This window comes from Cucurbita maxima, unplaced genomic scaffold (genome assembly GCF_002738345.1).
Source record: "Cucurbita maxima cultivar Rimu unplaced genomic scaffold, Cmax_1.0 Cma_Scf00041, whole genome shotgun sequence".
NCBI classification, from domain to species: Eukaryota; Viridiplantae; Streptophyta; class Magnoliopsida; order Cucurbitales; family Cucurbitaceae; genus Cucurbita; species Cucurbita maxima.
This window is the reverse complement of record NW_019272057.1, coordinates 929,029-945,169: the sequence shown is the minus strand read 5'-3', so window position 1 is coordinate 945,169 and position 16,141 is coordinate 929,029. Positions and strand designations below refer to the sequence as shown.

Here is a 16,141-nt window from a genome sequence, read left to right as displayed (position 1 = left end):
GGTTTGGATCAATTTTTCACCCATATATGGTCTCGTGTGCACATGGGTGGGGTTGGATTGTGCTCTACAAAAGTTCGGATGGATTTGATTGGTACCTCAACCCAACCTAAAAAGTTTCGGGTTGGGTTGTTAATTTTAATTATTCGATAAAAATTTAGATAAAATATATTAAAAGTTCACAAACAAACACAAATCAATTTATAATCATAAGAAAAAAATATATAATAATCATAAGAAAAAAAATATATATATAATCACCAACAATAAACATTTGATTATTTTCCAAATTTGATTATTTTCTCTTATTTATAGCCTTTGCATTTTCCAATATCATCAACTTAATACTTTACCTTTAAATTTATTTATTTATGATCATTCAACAAAACAAATATAATTTTTTACTATTCATAAAAAAAAAAAAAAAAAAAAAAGTTAAGATAGTTGATAATAATTTGAATTTGATACATAAAATTTGGTTGTTTTTATTCAACATCAAATTTAAATAAAATACAATGGAAGAAAATTTCAACGTTAACAATATTTTCTATTGTTTTTATTCCACACCAAATTTCAAGTTTGCCATTGTCAACGACTCTGTTTGAATTAGAAACATGAGAGATTTAAGAACACAAGTCTTTCAAATTCTGTTCCCATATGGCCATGAATCGATCCATTCGAGTGTTGTGAAGCCCCAAACCAATTTCAATCCCACCTTCTTCATCTCTGGAATCCTGCAGAGAAATTGATTCGGAACTGTCCACATGAAGCACTTCACTCTTCATCGCCCTTCCCCACCCAAAATCAGTGTCATATGCCCTTAATTTAGGCGACCCTGCAATGGTCACGAAGTGTTTATCCTTCGAATATGCCTTCCACAATGAGAACCACTTCTCTGCTACTTTCAATGGCTCATTCTCAAATTCCTCCACTCTGTTCCCGATCGCCTTCGCCGCCATAACGGTACTGTTACGCTTCACAAGCTCACTCTTCTTCAATTCTACAACGCCCACGTCAAGGCAGTTCCCGAAATAAGTCGGAGGTAATGGATCCTTCAGGCGATTCCGGCAATCTGCTAAGAACCCAAAGTGGCAGAGCTCGTCCTCGTCTTCAGAATCACTCACTTCGCTTTGGGTTGATTTGATCAGACAGCCCCAAACGAGAGAGCATGTGACGATGAACGATGACAATCGTAATGGCTTCAACTCTTCGTCATTGTTTGATTCAGCTGAGACCCATGTTTTCAATTTCTCGATCATGGGTCTGGTCAGGACGAGCGTCGTTCTGACCCTGTCAACAGGCGCCTGATCGATTATTGGCTTATAAGGAACTGGGTTCCATAACGAATCCCAACTTGACAACTCCTGTAAAAAAATGGACTCTAACCCTTTTACGTCCTTGATTGCTGCCCTGTTGTGGCAGGGCAATGGCCCTTCAAATGAATCGGAGGTGCCTCCATTTCTAGAGATGGATGCCCATGACTTAATAAAATGGTGAATGGCTATTCCATCGGCAACCACGTGATGAAACGCTATACAAATACACAGACCTTGATTCGGGAAAATTGTGATTTGGATTGCGAAATTTGGTATCGCACGTGATCCGTCCGGCAAGAGACGTGACTCCGGCATGTCTGGAACAAAGGGGTAAAAGTGTTTGGCGTCGCGAGGGTAGTCGGCGATTAGAGTGTTGAAATCGCCGCCGGTTGACTCTGTTACGGTAAGAGGAACAGAGTCGTGAGGTGTGTAAAGGATGTGGGGCTTTTGGGGTTGAGGAGGGAGGATGAGATTTCCGGCGAGAGGGAAGAAGTGTTGGAGAGAAAGAGAGAGGGAGCTTTTGAGAGTGGGGAAAACAGAGTCCATGAAGTGATTGGTAGAGTGAGGGAATTGGAAGAAGAAAAGGCGGCGCATGGGTCTGCAAATCATCCAGATGAAGTCGAGGAAACTAATGGGGAGAAGGGTGGTCGGAACTGAACCTGCCGGAGGAGAAATCCGGTAGAGGTTTAAGAGCTTGGCGGTGTAATCAACGTCGGCCATGGCTATAAACGCTGATTTGTGAAGAAAATGAAGAACGAATTGCAGAATGGAGATCAATGTGGAAAGATAAGAGATGAATGTTGAGATGATCTTGATGGGGTCGGGGATATCTTTTTTTTTACCTAACGTGTCCCATGGATATCTAATTCAAATGGAGCCCTCTGTTTTACTTAGTAAAGTTATTATTGACTTGAATAATTTGAAAGAAACTGTTAGATTTTTGTTTAGAAAAATTGTTAATTTGTGTGTTATTCCTAATCACAGACCTTAACCATTATTAACAATTCTCCAAAAATCTAACCCATTCTTACCAATTATTCAAGTCAATAATAACTTTGCCAAGTACGGCAAAAGGCTCCATTTGTAGTATACATAGTTATTTACTATTTATGACAATTTACTCTATCATTTACAATAGCTATCCTATGTAACAAGAATACTAGAGGAAGAACACTGTACTATAAGAAAAAAGATGAGGGAGGAAGAACATCGTATTAAAAACTTGGCATCTCAACCAAAGAAACGAAGAGATAGGCCTAAAAAAAAATTAAAAAACACGTTACAAGAATTTTCTATTCTACATGTAAACCTAATGATAAATTCTTTGAACAGAAGAAAGAAGTGGGGGAGTGTTAGTCGTGGACCGGGACCCAAGTGTTAGTCGTGGCCAAGTTCAAAATGTTTTAGTATTTGATAAATTCAAAAGGTTTTGTGTGACACTTTGTATTATTCAAAATGTTTTTGTTTGACACTTTAAATTTTAATTATACCTTTAAAATTCATCTATTTATGATTATTTATTTGTTTCCTTTTTAGGTTTCGTCCACTTGGTAAATTGTTCTTTATTCTTTTTCCAATTATAGATAATCCCAACAAAACAAATATACGAATGCTCAATAAAAAATAAAAAGGAGACTTTATTTAGAACGGACACCAATTTATTGATAATAATTTCTAAATATTGCATGGCAGAATTCAACATGAACAAAAAAGGAAAACATCATAACGTGGCTGTCATTAACCACATAACCCTTCCAAATTCTGTTTCCATATGGCCATAAATCGATCCAATTTCAATCCCGCCTTGTTCATCTCTGGAATCCTGCACAGAAATTGAGTCGGAGCTGTCCACATGAAGGCACTTCACTTTTCATCGGCCTTCCCCACCCAAAATCAGCATCTTAAGCCCTTAATTTTGGCGTCCCTGCAATGGTCTGGAAGTGTTTACCTTTCGCACATGGCCTCCACAATGAGAACCACTCCTCTGCCATTTTAAATGGCTCACTCTCGAATTCCTCCACTCTGTTCCCGATCGCCTTCGCCGCAACAACGGTACTGTTACAAATCACAAGCTCACTCTTCTTCAATACTACAACGCCCACATCAAGGAAGTTCCCGAAATAAGTCGGAGGTAATGGATCCTTCAGCCGATTCCGGCAATCTGCTAAGAACCCAAAGTAGCAGAGCTCATCCTCGTCTTCAGAACCACTCGCTTCGCTTTGGGTTGATTTAATCAGACACACCCAAACGAATCTCAGGTTAGATTTACATCCCATCTTTCAACATCCCCATTTAAACGATATTACGTACATTAGTTAGTTCAGTTCTCCAAGATATCTTGATTATTTATGTTATAACTGCTTACCAGACCGTGGCAAGGCTTAGTCAAGCTGGGATATGGTGGGCTCTAAGACTCTCTCTCTGAACAGTCTACAGAACCTAACAATCTAAAGCTCTGATACCAATCTATAACGACCCGCTTTTTGAGGGACTCGAACAATGAGTCGTTACCTTTCTTATTTGGAAATAGCGAAAAGTACGTAGAATTTAAAACTTTCAAACATGCATACACATAAGGAAATTCAGTCCATCTACATCAACGTCTGACAACTCCCCCACAGTACCGACAGAACTGAACCTGGCGGTGGAGAAATCCAGTAGTGGTTTAAGAGCTTGGCGGTAATCAACGTCGGCCATGGCTATAAACCCTGATTTCTGAAGAAAATGAACAAGGAATTGGAAGGAAAACTGGAATTGCAGAATGAAGGGGGTGAAATATAAGAGATCAATGTTGAGATGATCTTGATGGGGTCGGGCATATCTCTTGTACCCGTCATGTCACATGGAAATCCATTTCAAAGGGAGCTGATAGGATTCTTGACTAAGTTGAAAGAAATTGTTAGATTTTTGTCTGGAAGAATGGTTAATAATTGTTAATTTGTGGAGGAAGTTTAGGAAACTAATAGTATTTTTTCCCGGTAAATATTTATGAGATGTATACGCTTTATCGAGCAAAGCTAATGATGAAGGTTTCTTTGTTTTAAAATTAGGAAGTTAGAAACAAATGTCGTCATTATACAAAGTTGTCGGAGGAGATGTGACAATAATAAAGAGCGGATGGGAGGAGAGTGTAACGCTCTAGTACCTGTTACTCACGATAGTAACTACGCAACATAGTCAATAAAGATGTGTGTTAACTTACAAGTTCAAGGCATGTGGGACACCATCGGGCATGATGACGATATTGAGGAGCGTAAGGATAGGATGATTCTTGCCGCCATTTACCAAGCAGTCCTAGAAGAGATCCTTCTCATGTTGGCAAAGAAGGATTCGGCAAAGACAACATAGGAGATATTGCAAACAATGCATGTGGGTGAACGTGTTAAGGAAGCAAAGGTGCAGATCTTGAAGAGTGAGTTCAAGGCTATCTGCATGAAAGACAGCGAGTCAATAAACGACTGCCATGAAGTTGATGACGATTGTTAGCGGTATCCATTCGTTAGGCAACAAGGTGGAGGAGATCTTTGTAGTCAAGAAGTTCCTTTGAACGGTTCCCTCAAGATTTATGCAAATTGTTACTTCCTTCGAGCAATTCAGCGACCTTAAGAACATATCGGTTTAGGAGGTCGTGATCATATCCATCCGTAAGCACTTTAAAAGGATTTAACGAAGATTGTATATCCATCGCCCTGAGACCATACAAATATTGGTAAGGGCTCGTGTGAGCTATGGTTGTGGGTGCACTCGACCATACAAATATTGGTAAGGGCTCGTGTGAGCTATGGTTGTGGCTGCACTCGAGGTATGTTGTCCCACACAGATATTCATTCATTGATAATGTAAGGTTCAAGCTTTTATTAAGTGTATAACGCAAACCAAAATGATTCAAAAGGAAAACATAGCAACACGATCACGCCAATACCCAAAAGTGATTTGTAAAGGCAATTTCCAGTTCCAGAAAGCACACACGAACACAAGTAATTAAGCAAAATCAGCACACGAAGGGAGCATCAACATGATGATCACTGCAGTAGAGCCCAGGTTTCTGAGTGAAGCCTTGCTTTTTCAGCATCTTCCTAGCCGTCGTAACAAGATCCTCGTTGGTAACTGAACCATCAGATTCTCTCAGTATGGTCTGAATTGCATTGCTAAGAGCCCCATATGCGGCGTCGGCGTTGCCAGAAGGAGTAGCATCAGCAGATGTTTGGTCAGTCTGGCAGCCACTGATGAGTATCCCACCATCTGGAAGTGCGCGCTTGGATGGCCCAGCATACGCCTCAGTTTTGCTGCCAAGTTCAGTATTCATTGCGGGCTTAACATAATCTTCATCCTTCTCATCCAACTTTTGCTTGAGGAATTCTTGAGCCAAACTCCCAACCATTCCCAAGAATCCTCCACCAGACTCTCCATTTCCACCACCACCGCCCTGGAGTTTGTTCATGATCACCTGCATAAACTTCTTCACCTTGGGGCTCGCATCATCTCCAAAAACATCGAAAAGGGTCGGCCTCAATTTCCCCACATCAATATCATCCTTACCAGTTTTTTGCTTAAGAATGTCTATAAGCGTGGAAAGGGGTAACGATCTGCTTTTCACATTGACTCGCTCACCATATGAAAGTTCAATCTCTCTGTCTTGCACATCGTCCTCCGTCGATGAATGATCTTGGCGACGGCGTTGGAATGCCGAGGGAATGTGAATCCCACGTGACTCGAAAGCATCCTCAACAGTTTGATGAAGAAAGCTCCTGAAACCAAATCGGGAGTTGCTTCCTTCTGCTTGGCTCTTGGAGTTAGTGCTTTCTCCTATTTGTTCCTCTGCATCATCTATAAGACCACCGCTGTGGCAAGAATCCGATACAATCGTTAATCGGCATCCCGCCGGAACCTGATCTACCAACTCCCTGAAATCATCATCTGCTCGCACAAGATCAAACGGGTCGGAATTGAAATTTCAGCCAAACAGATTCAAAATCGCAACACAGAACAAATGGGTAACTGCGATTAAGTGGGTTCATATCAGATCAGAGAAATGACTGACCGGTGATGAGGTTCATATCAGAGGGAACGATGCATTCGTCGTAGCCGGTGTCGTCGTCCTCGCCGGTCTCAGCAGGGAGGCGGGTGCCGTGGCCACTGTAATGGACAAAGAGAAAATCACCTGGTTCGGCGGATCTGACGAGACGGGCAAGGGCGGAGCGGATATTCTTGCCGGTGGGTTGGGGGTAGGAATCATCGGTATCTATCAGGATGCTGATGTCGTCCTCGGAGAATCCGAATCGGTCGATCAGACACTGATGCATCCGTTTAACGTCGTTGATGCATCCTCTGAGCTCGGCCTTAGTTCCTGGGTAATTGCATCCGATCAGCACCGCCTTCTTTCCCATTCTTACAATTCGATTCCGGGGCTTTGTCGGATCGGAGCTTCAGATATTTTATCTCCTTTTTGTTCTCCTTGTCTAGCTGTTTCCGCGTCTATGTCCACTCGTATGCTGCTGTGGCTTACTCAATAATTGGCTTGACCCACGCATGTCGGCAGAGCCGGTCTTCTGTAATTCTTCATCCTTTTTTGGTCCACTGCGGGTAAATAAGTCATTATCGAGCTTGCTTTATTAGGTTGGGCTGCCCCACTCTATAATCTTTAGCCCAATCTCTAAAATGGGCCCTTAGTTCAGTCCATGGGCCTAAATAAAAGCCCAAGTTGGATCAAGCTTACACATATTGACCCTCTGAATTGGGCTTAAATAAACCCATGTAATATTATTCATTGTTAATTATTTTATTTGAAAAAATTAACATTATAAAAGTTAAAATTTTGGAGAAAAAAAGAGATTAAGAAAAAAAAACCTTTAAATTTATAATTAAAAAATAATATAAAAATAGATTCTAATTTTATCTGAATCTTACTTCTTACTTTTCTTTCAAACGGATCAAATCGATCTACTTGACTAATAATTTACGAGGGGAAGGAGGAAAAGGACACTATTCCTAGCCGTGCTTGCACTTTGATCTTTGACGGTCCTGGTTTCGATGAAAAACCCTTGACACATTTAGGTTTTGATCTTCAATCATCTTAGCTCTTAAAAGCTAGTGCCCCTCGTGCTTCAAGTCACCATTTGTTGAGCCGAGAACAAAGTTGAGAAATGTGTTTGGCATCCATAAACTATTTGTGGAAGGCTCTGTTTGAATTTCAACTTGGCGATATGGTTGCGTGCTTCCCCAAATGACAAAGAAACACAATTAAAAGCAACAAACAAATCTGTTCGAAAGCCCAATTCATTAGACCAAACCGTCCCCTCCTTAGTGTCTCAGGTGATCAACTTGGTATTAATCTTTTGATACTTTATGCACATTCCATCATCGCTGCTTCTTTGTGTAACCCATTCAGCCTGCATCTCAATATTGATAGAAAGCTACCTTTCATGTCACCCTTTTTCATCTTTTATACATTTTAATAAGATTTTTCTTTCTTTCGGTCATTTACTAATAATCTTCCTCGTAAATATTCTTTTGGGTCTAAAGAGAAGTATTCACGTAACCTGATTACTACAACCTTAAGTGGTGAAGAGCCGACATCGAGGTGTCAATCCTTCGCGTTGATGTGAGCTCTTGTAGAAAATGAGTCTATTATCCCGAGAGTAACTTTTATCCGTTGAGCAACGACTCTTTCACTCAATACCTTTAGATCACTAAGGCTAACTTTCGTTCCAAATCGATGGCTGGATCTTATAGTCATAGAGTCAAAAATTGATTACATGCAAGTGGAATGTTGGGCTAAACTATAACACAATAATCTACCAAAGATTACCCTTTTCTTTATAATTCTGCCACTCTTATCAATGTGTACTTGAATGGATTAGACACATCCACTAAAAATAATTTGGTATATATCCATCTATGTATTATTTTTCCACATTATTCTATAGTCTTAATATTTTTGGGGACAAAATTAAAACTATAGTGTATATAATTATTTCTCTTTTGGAAGTCTCTTTCCGAATTGACTTATAGGGCACATCATTAAAGCAATGGAGAAAAGAGAACGTGTAATTAAATGAATTACATATATATCAATAAAGTAAAAATATGTGATTATAAAGACATTATCAACATGTTTCTTATTGGACCTAACTGTACAATTATGTAAGAAGGTTCTAACCCCTCCAACTTTCTTAAATATGCCCTAAAAAGTCGAAAAGACGAAAGCGAAAAATGAAATAAAAGATAAAAGCTTTGAAGTTTGTTAGACTGCCTTATGGCCATCCCAACCGGACAAACCTGCCAAGACAATCCAACTCGAGTTGAGGGACCATAGTCCATAGCCGCTAATCACGCTCTAGTCACAAGGTAGCAATTTATCAACCGGACTTTGGTTGTTACCTATCTTCATCCCGGCTTCCTATTTCAATTTCTATTATCTTAGGCCCTATCCAACTAACGGGAAATAAAATCTCTCTCTAATCTCTTTTTCATTTCTTATTTGAATGAGAATTTTTCATTCTAAATAGGTCATCGTAGATGACCAACTTTACAGTTTAAACGCTTTACAGTTTAAACGAAAATCTCTAATAATTTTAGACACAAGTATTGAATCGAGACGTTTTTATCACCATTTCGGTAGAGCTTGAATAACTAGTAATAATTTACCACGGAATTATTTCCTATAAATCATGAGTTGAAGTGACTATGTATTACTCTTTCAACTTACAAAACTACCCTAGTTTTTAATATATATATATATAGAGAGAGAGAGATGATAAAGCATTGCACCACCAAAGAGAGAGAAAGAGATAATATAAACAAATCAAAGGAGTTGACCTTAGAAGTCCCATCCCGACTTTGCCTCCGCTTGTCTCCTAAACCACACCCAACACTCACATCCTCACACGCCTCCCAAACCCTTTGGGTACTGTCCTTCCAAAAAAAAAAAAAAAAAAAAAAAAAAAGTCAACCTTCAAATTCTGTGTCTCGATCCATAATTTAATTTGTTTAGACATATAAGCTCAACCAAGAATCAAAACGTTCATTTCAAACGTTATTGAATTAAAATACAATGAAGACTTAGATAGCTTCTACGCTCGATGAANAAAAAAAAAAAAAAAAAAAAAAAAAAAAAAAAAAAAAAAAAAAAAATCAAGTCAACCTTCAAATTCTGTGTCTCGATCCATAATTTAATTTGTTTAGACATATAAGCTCAACCAAGAATCAAAACGTTCATTTCAAACGTTATTGAATTAAAATACAATGAAGACTTAGATAGCTTCTACGCTCGATGAAAATAGTAACGCTCGAGGAATTAGTGTATGGGTAATTAGATTAGTGATGATTGAGATGATGTTAAGGAATTCATTGGTTAAAGGGCTACCACCTTGATTTTTGGAGCAACAAAAGCATAAAATTCCACATATTGAGTGAATTTCAAGTGCCTGCAAGGTGACGAAAGCTTTATATGTAGAGTTCAATAATACCATTGGCTCCAAATTTCAGCAGCATATATTAAATTGAGTTTTCTTAGACACCACCCTAAACCCTATATAAATAGCAAAGGCCTAAATACAGCTTCATCAATCAATTTGGGTTGGCTTGAGTTGCTAGCTAGAGCTCATAGAGATGCCGGGGAAAGATGAAGGTGCACTATTGCAGCATATTGAAGAGATTACAACTCATGCTGATCAAGTTCAACGAAGGGTTCTTACTGAAATTCTCTCCCGCAACGCCCATGTTGAGTACCTACAACAACAAGGGCTTGATGGGTGTATGGATAGGATGGCATTCAAGAACATAGTTCCCGTTGTTTCTTATGAGAATTTAAAGCCATACATCGATCGAATTGCTAACGGCGATGCTTCTCCAATCCTATGTTCCGAACCCATATCTGAATTCTTAACCAGGTGAGTGTAAACAAATTCATTGTAGTTATTCTTGTTAGAAACTACGACTCTCCACAATTGTATGATATTGTCTACTTTCAGTATAAGCTCTCATGGTTTTGAACAAAGTACACCATAGAGCCTCCTCTGAGATCTACGGAACCCTCGAACAACCTCCCCTTAATCAAGGCTCAACTCCTTCTCTTGAGCTTTTGAACAAAGTAAACCTTTTGTTTAACACTTTAGTCACTTTTGACTATACTTTTGAGGCTCACAATTCTTTGTTCAATATTTGAGAATTCTATTGACATGGTTAAGTTAAGGGCATAACTCTGATACCATGTTAGGAACCACGACTCTCCACAATAGTATGATATTGTCCACTTTGAGCTTAAGTTTTTTAGGAACCACCGGTGGAGATGTATTCCTTACTTACAAACCCATGATCAACCCCTTAATTAGCCGATGTGGTGCTCCTCTCCCAACTGTGTTTGAATTCAATTGTTGTTTATGTTTTTCTATTCTAGTTCTGGAACATCGGGAGGGGAGCGGAAATTAATGCCGACAACCAAAGAAGAGCTGAAGAGAAGATCATTTCTTTACTCCCTTTTGATGCCTGTAATGAACCAATTCATTCCAGGCTTGAACAAAGGGAAAGGAATGTACTTTTTGTTCGTAAAATCCGAATCCACAACTCCTGGAGGACTACCAGCTCGTCCAGTTCTCACTAGCTACTACAAAAGCTCACACTTTAAGGACCGCCCATATGATCTCTACACTGATTACACCAGCCCTAACCAAACAATTCTTTGCACAGACTCATATCAAAGCATGTACTCTCAGTTCCTTTGTGGGTTATGTCTGAGCCAGCAAGTCCTTAGAGTTGGTTCAGTTTTCGCATCTGGGTTCATTCGAGCCATCAAATTCCTTGAAACCCATTGGGTCCTTTTGGCTAATGATATCAGAACAGGAACCATAAACCCTAGAATCAGCGACCCATTAGTGAGACAATCAGTCATGAACATTCTGAAACCTGACCCTGTGCTGGCTGATTTGATTGAATTTGAGTGCAGCAAAGGGACGTGGGCAGGTATCATAACTAGGCTGTGGCCAAATACAAAGTATGTTGATGTTATTGTGACAGGTACTATGTCACAGTATATCCCAACTTTGGATAAATATAGCAATGGCCTCCCTCTTGTTTGCACCATGTATGCTTCTTCTGAGTGCTACTTTGGGGTTAATCTAAACCCTTTGTGTAACCCAAATGAGGTCTCTTATACGCTTATTCCCACCATGGCATATTTTGAATTCTTACCTCTTGATAGGAAGATGAGTGAAGAATTGGTTGATCTTGTGGACGTTGAACTCGGAAAAGAATATGAGCTCATTATCACTACTTATTCAGGTATGTTTTTGTTGGATATAGAGCATTTATGGGTCTTCTGCCTGTTTATAGCTTATTCAATTGTTATAATTGTTATAGACTCAATTGTTTAGACCTTATGGAGCCTGTAGACACCCTACGAGGTCTCTAGACTCAATTGTTTAGACCCTACAGAGCCGGTACCATATGGAGCCTATAGAGTCAATTGTTTAGACCCTATAGAGCCGGCTTATTTATAGCATATTTAGACCGTGTGTATAGTTTTCCTATATGGTTGACTCCTACATGAATGAATGAAAAATATTTGGTTTATGTGTATAGTTTTCCTATATGGTTGAATAAGCTATAAATAAGTAGACTCCTACAACTATAAATAAGCAGACTCCTACATGAATAAATAATATTTGGTTTAGGCATCTAAGATAATCTATCTTAATTGATATTGCAGGGCTTTATCGATATCGAGTTGGTGACATTCTTCGAGTATCAGGATTCAAGAACAAGGCCCCTCAATTCAACTTCGTATGTCGGAAAAATGTGATTCTCAGCATCGATTCCGACAAAGTAGATGAAGTTGAGCTTCAAAACGCAGTCATGGAAGCTTCTAAGAACTTAATCCCTTATGAAACTAGCCTCCTTGAGTACACGAGCTACGCCGATACTCATACAGTTCCAGGCCATTATGTCATATATTGGGAAATTAGCCAAAAGGAAACCAATGCCATTCCCGATTGGGTATTTGAAAATTGTTGCCTAACCATCGAGGAATCACTCAACAGCGTGTATCGTCAAGGACGAGTCTCGGATAAATCAATTGGTCCTTTGGAGCTAAAGATTATCGAGAATGGGACGTTTGACAAACTCATGGATTATGCCATCAATCATGGATCTTCCATAAACCAATACAAAACCCCTCGTTGCGTGAAACGCGAACCAATTCTCGAGCTTTTGAACTCATACGTTGTGTCCAATTATTTCAGCCCGAAATGTCCCAAATGGGTCCCTGGTCAAAAAGAATGGTCCACGAAGAAGCATAGTTAAGACACAACTAGTTTGAAATGACTTTATAAGTATTTATGTTTATACTTTACCTCGTGTTATAATGGAAATGTAAGTAATATGTGAGTGTGAAAGGAAAAAGGAATAAAATTGTGAGCGTTTTTAGAAGAAGACGACGAAAACGTTAAAAGGGTTATTGTTGTTGTCAACAATAACGAAGTTTAACATGAGGAGAAGCTCGAGAGAATCCCATGATAAGAGACTTAATGGCTCGACGTTTAAGGGAATCTCTATGGTTGGTTTTGTTAGTGAATATGGAGAGTTCTTGCAATGAAGTCCCATACTTGAGCAAGAAGTGAGTGAGGCTAACTTCATTGAAGCACTCCATGAACCCTTCCATTCTTACAATCTTAAGATGAAGACGAAAGGATTCGAGTGGCTCGATTTGGGTTTCCCAGAAATGTTCTTCCTCCGAAACAATCTTTTCCCACTTTTCCTTACGCCAATCCTAAACAATAAAAAATCAAAACAAACCAGAATGTTATTTAGGTTAGAAATCACGGATCTCCACCACAATTGAGCATACGCTTTCGGAGCTTTGTAACTCACGATCATTCCCTAAATTAGTCAATATAATTACCTTCCTTCCATTACTAGGAGCGTCAACAATCTTGATCGTGAGCGTATGAAGAACGGGACAACTTCTGAATATATTCGCTACCACTGAACAATTGTGCTTTTTGGATACTGTTTTCAGCTCCAAACATCTTACGTTGTTGAATGCCGGCAAATAGCATGCAAAGTAATTATTGCTGGATAGAACCTGCCTTATAATATTTATTTTAAAAATAAATAAAAACAATAAAATTAGTTCAATTATCTCATTTAAATCTCAAAGATATATACCGTAGCATATTACCATTAATTTAATTTTTACCAAGATTGAAAAGTTAAAAAAGTTAAAAAGGTGTTCTTGACAAAAATATTGTTTTTTATCTTATAATTTGACTTTTGAAAATAGAAAAGCTATAAATATGTTACTAATATTTAAATTAAAATTCTTGTGCAACTGAGAATACTCCAAAACAAATTTAAAATTCATTAAAAAAAAAAAAAAAACCAAATAAATATAAGAAATTTAATTTTAATATTGATAAAATAGGGGAAAAAAATTGAAACTTACATCAAGGAAGGAAGGTTCGAAGGTTAAAGAGTGGGCGGGAGAGATGGCGGAGAGAAGAGCAGAGACACTGTGGAGCTTGGTATTGGAAAAATGTTGACAAAGCAAACCAAGAGAGGCTTGATTCAGAGACTTTAAATCCCCCAAATTGACTTCATCCGTTACAGCATTATAGATCCAAACCAGGGTTTTCAAATTGGGCGCCACGATCTTCACCCAGCTCGAACCATGCGCGTCAAAGCAGCTACAAATCCGCACCCTCTCCAATTTCCCTCCCAAAACGTCCAGCCCCTGCAGCTGGAAGCACCCCTCCAGGCTGAAATCCTGCAGCACCGGGCACTGAACCCGTAGATTCATTAGCCCGGAGCAGCTCTCTAGATTCAATTTCTTCAAAAGGGGGAAAGAGGAGTCGGTGAATAGGTCCACCAAGGAGGGACGGTCTAGAATCATGAGAGCCAGAGAGAGGGAACTCAGCAGTCGGAAGCCAGAGCTCATGATGGACGACGGCGGTAATCGGAACCCGGGGTAGATGGAGCGGAGGCTGAAGACCCTCAAGGAATCACTGGCGATTATGCCACGTGGGAAATTGAAGTAATCGTTGGTGGAGACTTGGATGTGGAGGTGTTGGATTTTGTGGCGGACGGCGATTCGGAACAGAGCGTTGAGGCGGGAGAAACTCAGAGTGGCGGAGAAGCGGAGGAGACGGACGTTGGAGTGTTTGTGGTCGCGGGCGTTGAGGATTCCGGCGATGATGTCGGCTGGGTTTGAATTGGAATTGGAATTGGAATTGGAATTGAAGATGGAATTGGAGAAGTCGAGGTCCGGTAAGGTGAACCAGAGAGAGCGCCAGCGGGAGGAGAGAGTGGCGGATTGGGCGACGGTTTTGATGGGCAATAAGGTGAGAATGTGGTGGAGGACGGCGTCGGGGAGGTGGCTGATGTAGTCGACGCCGGTTTGGTGGTGGGAATTGGAGAGCCGTCGTCTACGGGCGGATCTGGTCTCCATTATCGGAAAGAGAGAGAAAGAAAGAGAGAGATTTGTTGTTAAGAGAGGGAGAGAGTGAGATTTGTAGGGTTTGAACTTTTCAAAGGCTTTGTGAATCTCAGTGAAATAAGGACGGCGTTTCAGTTTGTTATGTCCCTTCCCTCTTCATTAATCCTTATTTTCTTTTTTCAAAAAAATTCAAATAACTATTAACAAAATATATGATTAATGTGAATCTAATATTTATTTAAATTTTCAAATTCTTTATTTATTAATTTAAATAATACTTATAAATCTTTCCAACAATATCTCTACACTAGAGAAACCAAGATTTTTTTATATATATATATATATTAAAAAAAAAAGAGATAATCAACAAAATAATTATTTGCATAATATAAAAAATATTAATAAACTTTGTATTTTCTTTCAAAAATACAATAATATCCTTAGGGTCATTTTAGATAAAAAAAAAAAAAATAGTTAATATTTTATTTCAAAAATACATTATTAACAAGAGATGATATCATAGAATTTCAATTCTATTATGTTGACCCTTTGGAATCGGAGTAATGATTACAGGAACGGTCGGAGCATTCGCATTTTATAGTCAGAACTGAAATTCTTGGATTTATGAAAAACGAACAACTATGAAAGTATCTACTTGGAATGTTTTCATTAATGAAGAATAAAAGTTGGGGGCTCAAAGACGATTAGATACCGTCCTAGTCTCAACCATTTTTACTATTTAACTTTTTATTAGGTTATATTTGTAAGCATTGAGTAGCATGGGAAGGCCTACATTGTTTATAATCGACTTAAATGAATCAAAGATATTAATGATTTGGGCCAAGTTAGGATAATAACATATTAACATCTTGAGGGTGTAGTCAAAAGCACATGATACTATGGTCCTACATTAATCTAACAAAATTCCTCTCATTTTTCGATTTTTCAATTAATAATTTGTATTTTTTTCTTTTAATTTGAATTGAATTTAAGTATGACTTAAAAGGTATCCAAAGTTTTTAATGCAAAGTTTTGATTATGCAATGGATATGTTCTCAAGTTTTATTTCTGTTACGTTCTAATCACGTCTCATTAATCTCATATGAAAATATATGCATGTATATTTATATATAATAAAAGGGTTAGTTATAAGTTGGATTGTGTTTCACTTTGTTTGTGGGTAAGATTTATTGGAAATGCATAACTAAAATTGAAAAGACATTTTTCTAAGAAGCGAGCAAGTGAGAAAAAGAACTCGTGTTAGTTAGTAAAGATAGTCTTCACTCGTAGAAGTAATTGAAGATAAATAGGTAGCTTAAACATGTTATAGGAGGTGCATTCCAATGTCAGGTGTCCAATTCATAATTCAAATTCTAATATGAATTTTGGACATGAGAGA

At 38.6% G+C, this 16,141-nt stretch overlaps 4 protein-coding genes across 4 annotated transcripts; 1 reads left to right on the top strand and 3 right to left on the bottom strand.

Moving 5' to 3' along the window:
* Positions 1-457: 457 nt before the first annotated feature.
* On the bottom strand, positions 458-2,207 carry LOC111469803 (coumaroyl-CoA:anthocyanidin 3-O-glucoside-6''-O-coumaroyltransferase 1-like). The gene has a single exon (XM_023115232.1). It carries the CDS (start codon positions 2,031-2,033, stop codon positions 621-623), a length of 1,413 nt encoding a protein of 470 aa, XP_022971000.1. The 5' UTR covers positions 2,034-2,207; the 3' UTR covers positions 458-620.
* A 2,913-nt stretch (positions 2,208-5,120) lies between these two features.
* On the bottom strand, positions 5,121-6,837 carry LOC111469814 (metacaspase-4-like). Its single transcript, XM_023115253.1, has 2 exons — positions 6,355-6,837; positions 5,121-6,230 (listed from the first exon to the last, which is right to left on the bottom strand). Exons 1-2 carry the CDS (start codon positions 6,698-6,700, stop codon positions 5,305-5,307), a joined length of 1,272 nt encoding a protein of 423 aa, XP_022971021.1. The 5' UTR covers positions 6,701-6,837; the 3' UTR covers positions 5,121-5,304.
* A 3,076-nt stretch (positions 6,838-9,913) lies between these two features.
* LOC111469778 (indole-3-acetic acid-amido synthetase GH3.6-like) lies at positions 9,914-12,670 on the top strand. The gene is made up of 3 exons (XM_023115202.1): positions 9,914-10,204; positions 10,711-11,591; positions 12,019-12,670. Exons 1-3 carry the CDS (start codon positions 9,924-9,926, stop codon positions 12,609-12,611), a joined length of 1,755 nt encoding a protein of 584 aa, XP_022970970.1. The 5' UTR covers positions 9,914-9,923; the 3' UTR covers positions 12,612-12,670.
* Positions 12,630-14,859, bottom strand: LOC111469796 (putative F-box/FBD/LRR-repeat protein At4g03220). Its single transcript, XM_023115223.1, has 3 exons — positions 13,753-14,859; positions 13,210-13,392; positions 12,630-13,077 (listed from the first exon to the last, which is right to left on the bottom strand). Exons 1-3 carry the CDS (start codon positions 14,752-14,754, stop codon positions 12,775-12,777), a joined length of 1,488 nt encoding a protein of 495 aa, XP_022970991.1. The 5' UTR covers positions 14,755-14,859; the 3' UTR covers positions 12,630-12,774.
* Positions 14,860-16,141: the final 1,282 nt, after the last annotated feature.

What these genes read in the sequence shown, in the direction of transcription:
- LOC111469803 (XM_023115232.1), bottom strand. Translation starts at nt 2,033, where the DNA reads ATGGCCGACGTTGATTACACCGCCAAGCTCTTAAACCTCTACCGGATT.
- LOC111469814 (XM_023115253.1), bottom strand. Translation starts at nt 6,700, where the DNA reads ATGGGAAAGAAGGCGGTGCTGATCGGATGCAATTACCCAGGAACTAAG. An exon ending in TGATATGAACCTCATCACCG is followed by an intron (nt 6,231 to 6,354) that starts GTCAGTCATTTC and finishes TTGTGCGAGCAG; the next exon opens with ATGATGATTTCAGGGAGTTG.
- LOC111469778 (XM_023115202.1), top strand. Translation starts at nt 9,924, where the DNA reads ATGCCGGGGAAAGATGAAGGTGCACTATTGCAGCATATTGAAGAGATT. An exon ending in ATATCTGAATTCTTAACCAG is followed by an intron (nt 10,205 to 10,710) that starts GTGAGTGTAAAC and finishes TTTCTATTCTAG; the next exon opens with TTCTGGAACATCGGGAGGGG. An exon ending in CATTATCACTACTTATTCAG is followed by an intron (nt 11,592 to 12,018) that starts GTATGTTTTTGT and finishes TTGATATTGCAG; the next exon opens with GGCTTTATCGATATCGAGTT.
- LOC111469796 (XM_023115223.1), bottom strand. Translation starts at nt 14,754, where the DNA reads ATGGAGACCAGATCCGCCCGTAGACGACGGCTCTCCAATTCCCACCAC. An exon ending in TCGAACCTTCCTTCCTTGAT is followed by an intron (nt 13,393 to 13,752) that starts GTAAGTTTCAAT and finishes ATTATAAGGCAG; the next exon opens with GTTCTATCCAGCAATAATTA. An exon ending in CTCCTAGTAATGGAAGGAAG is followed by an intron (nt 13,078 to 13,209) that starts GTAATTATATTG and finishes TTTATTGTTTAG; the next exon opens with GATTGGCGTAAGGAAAAGTG.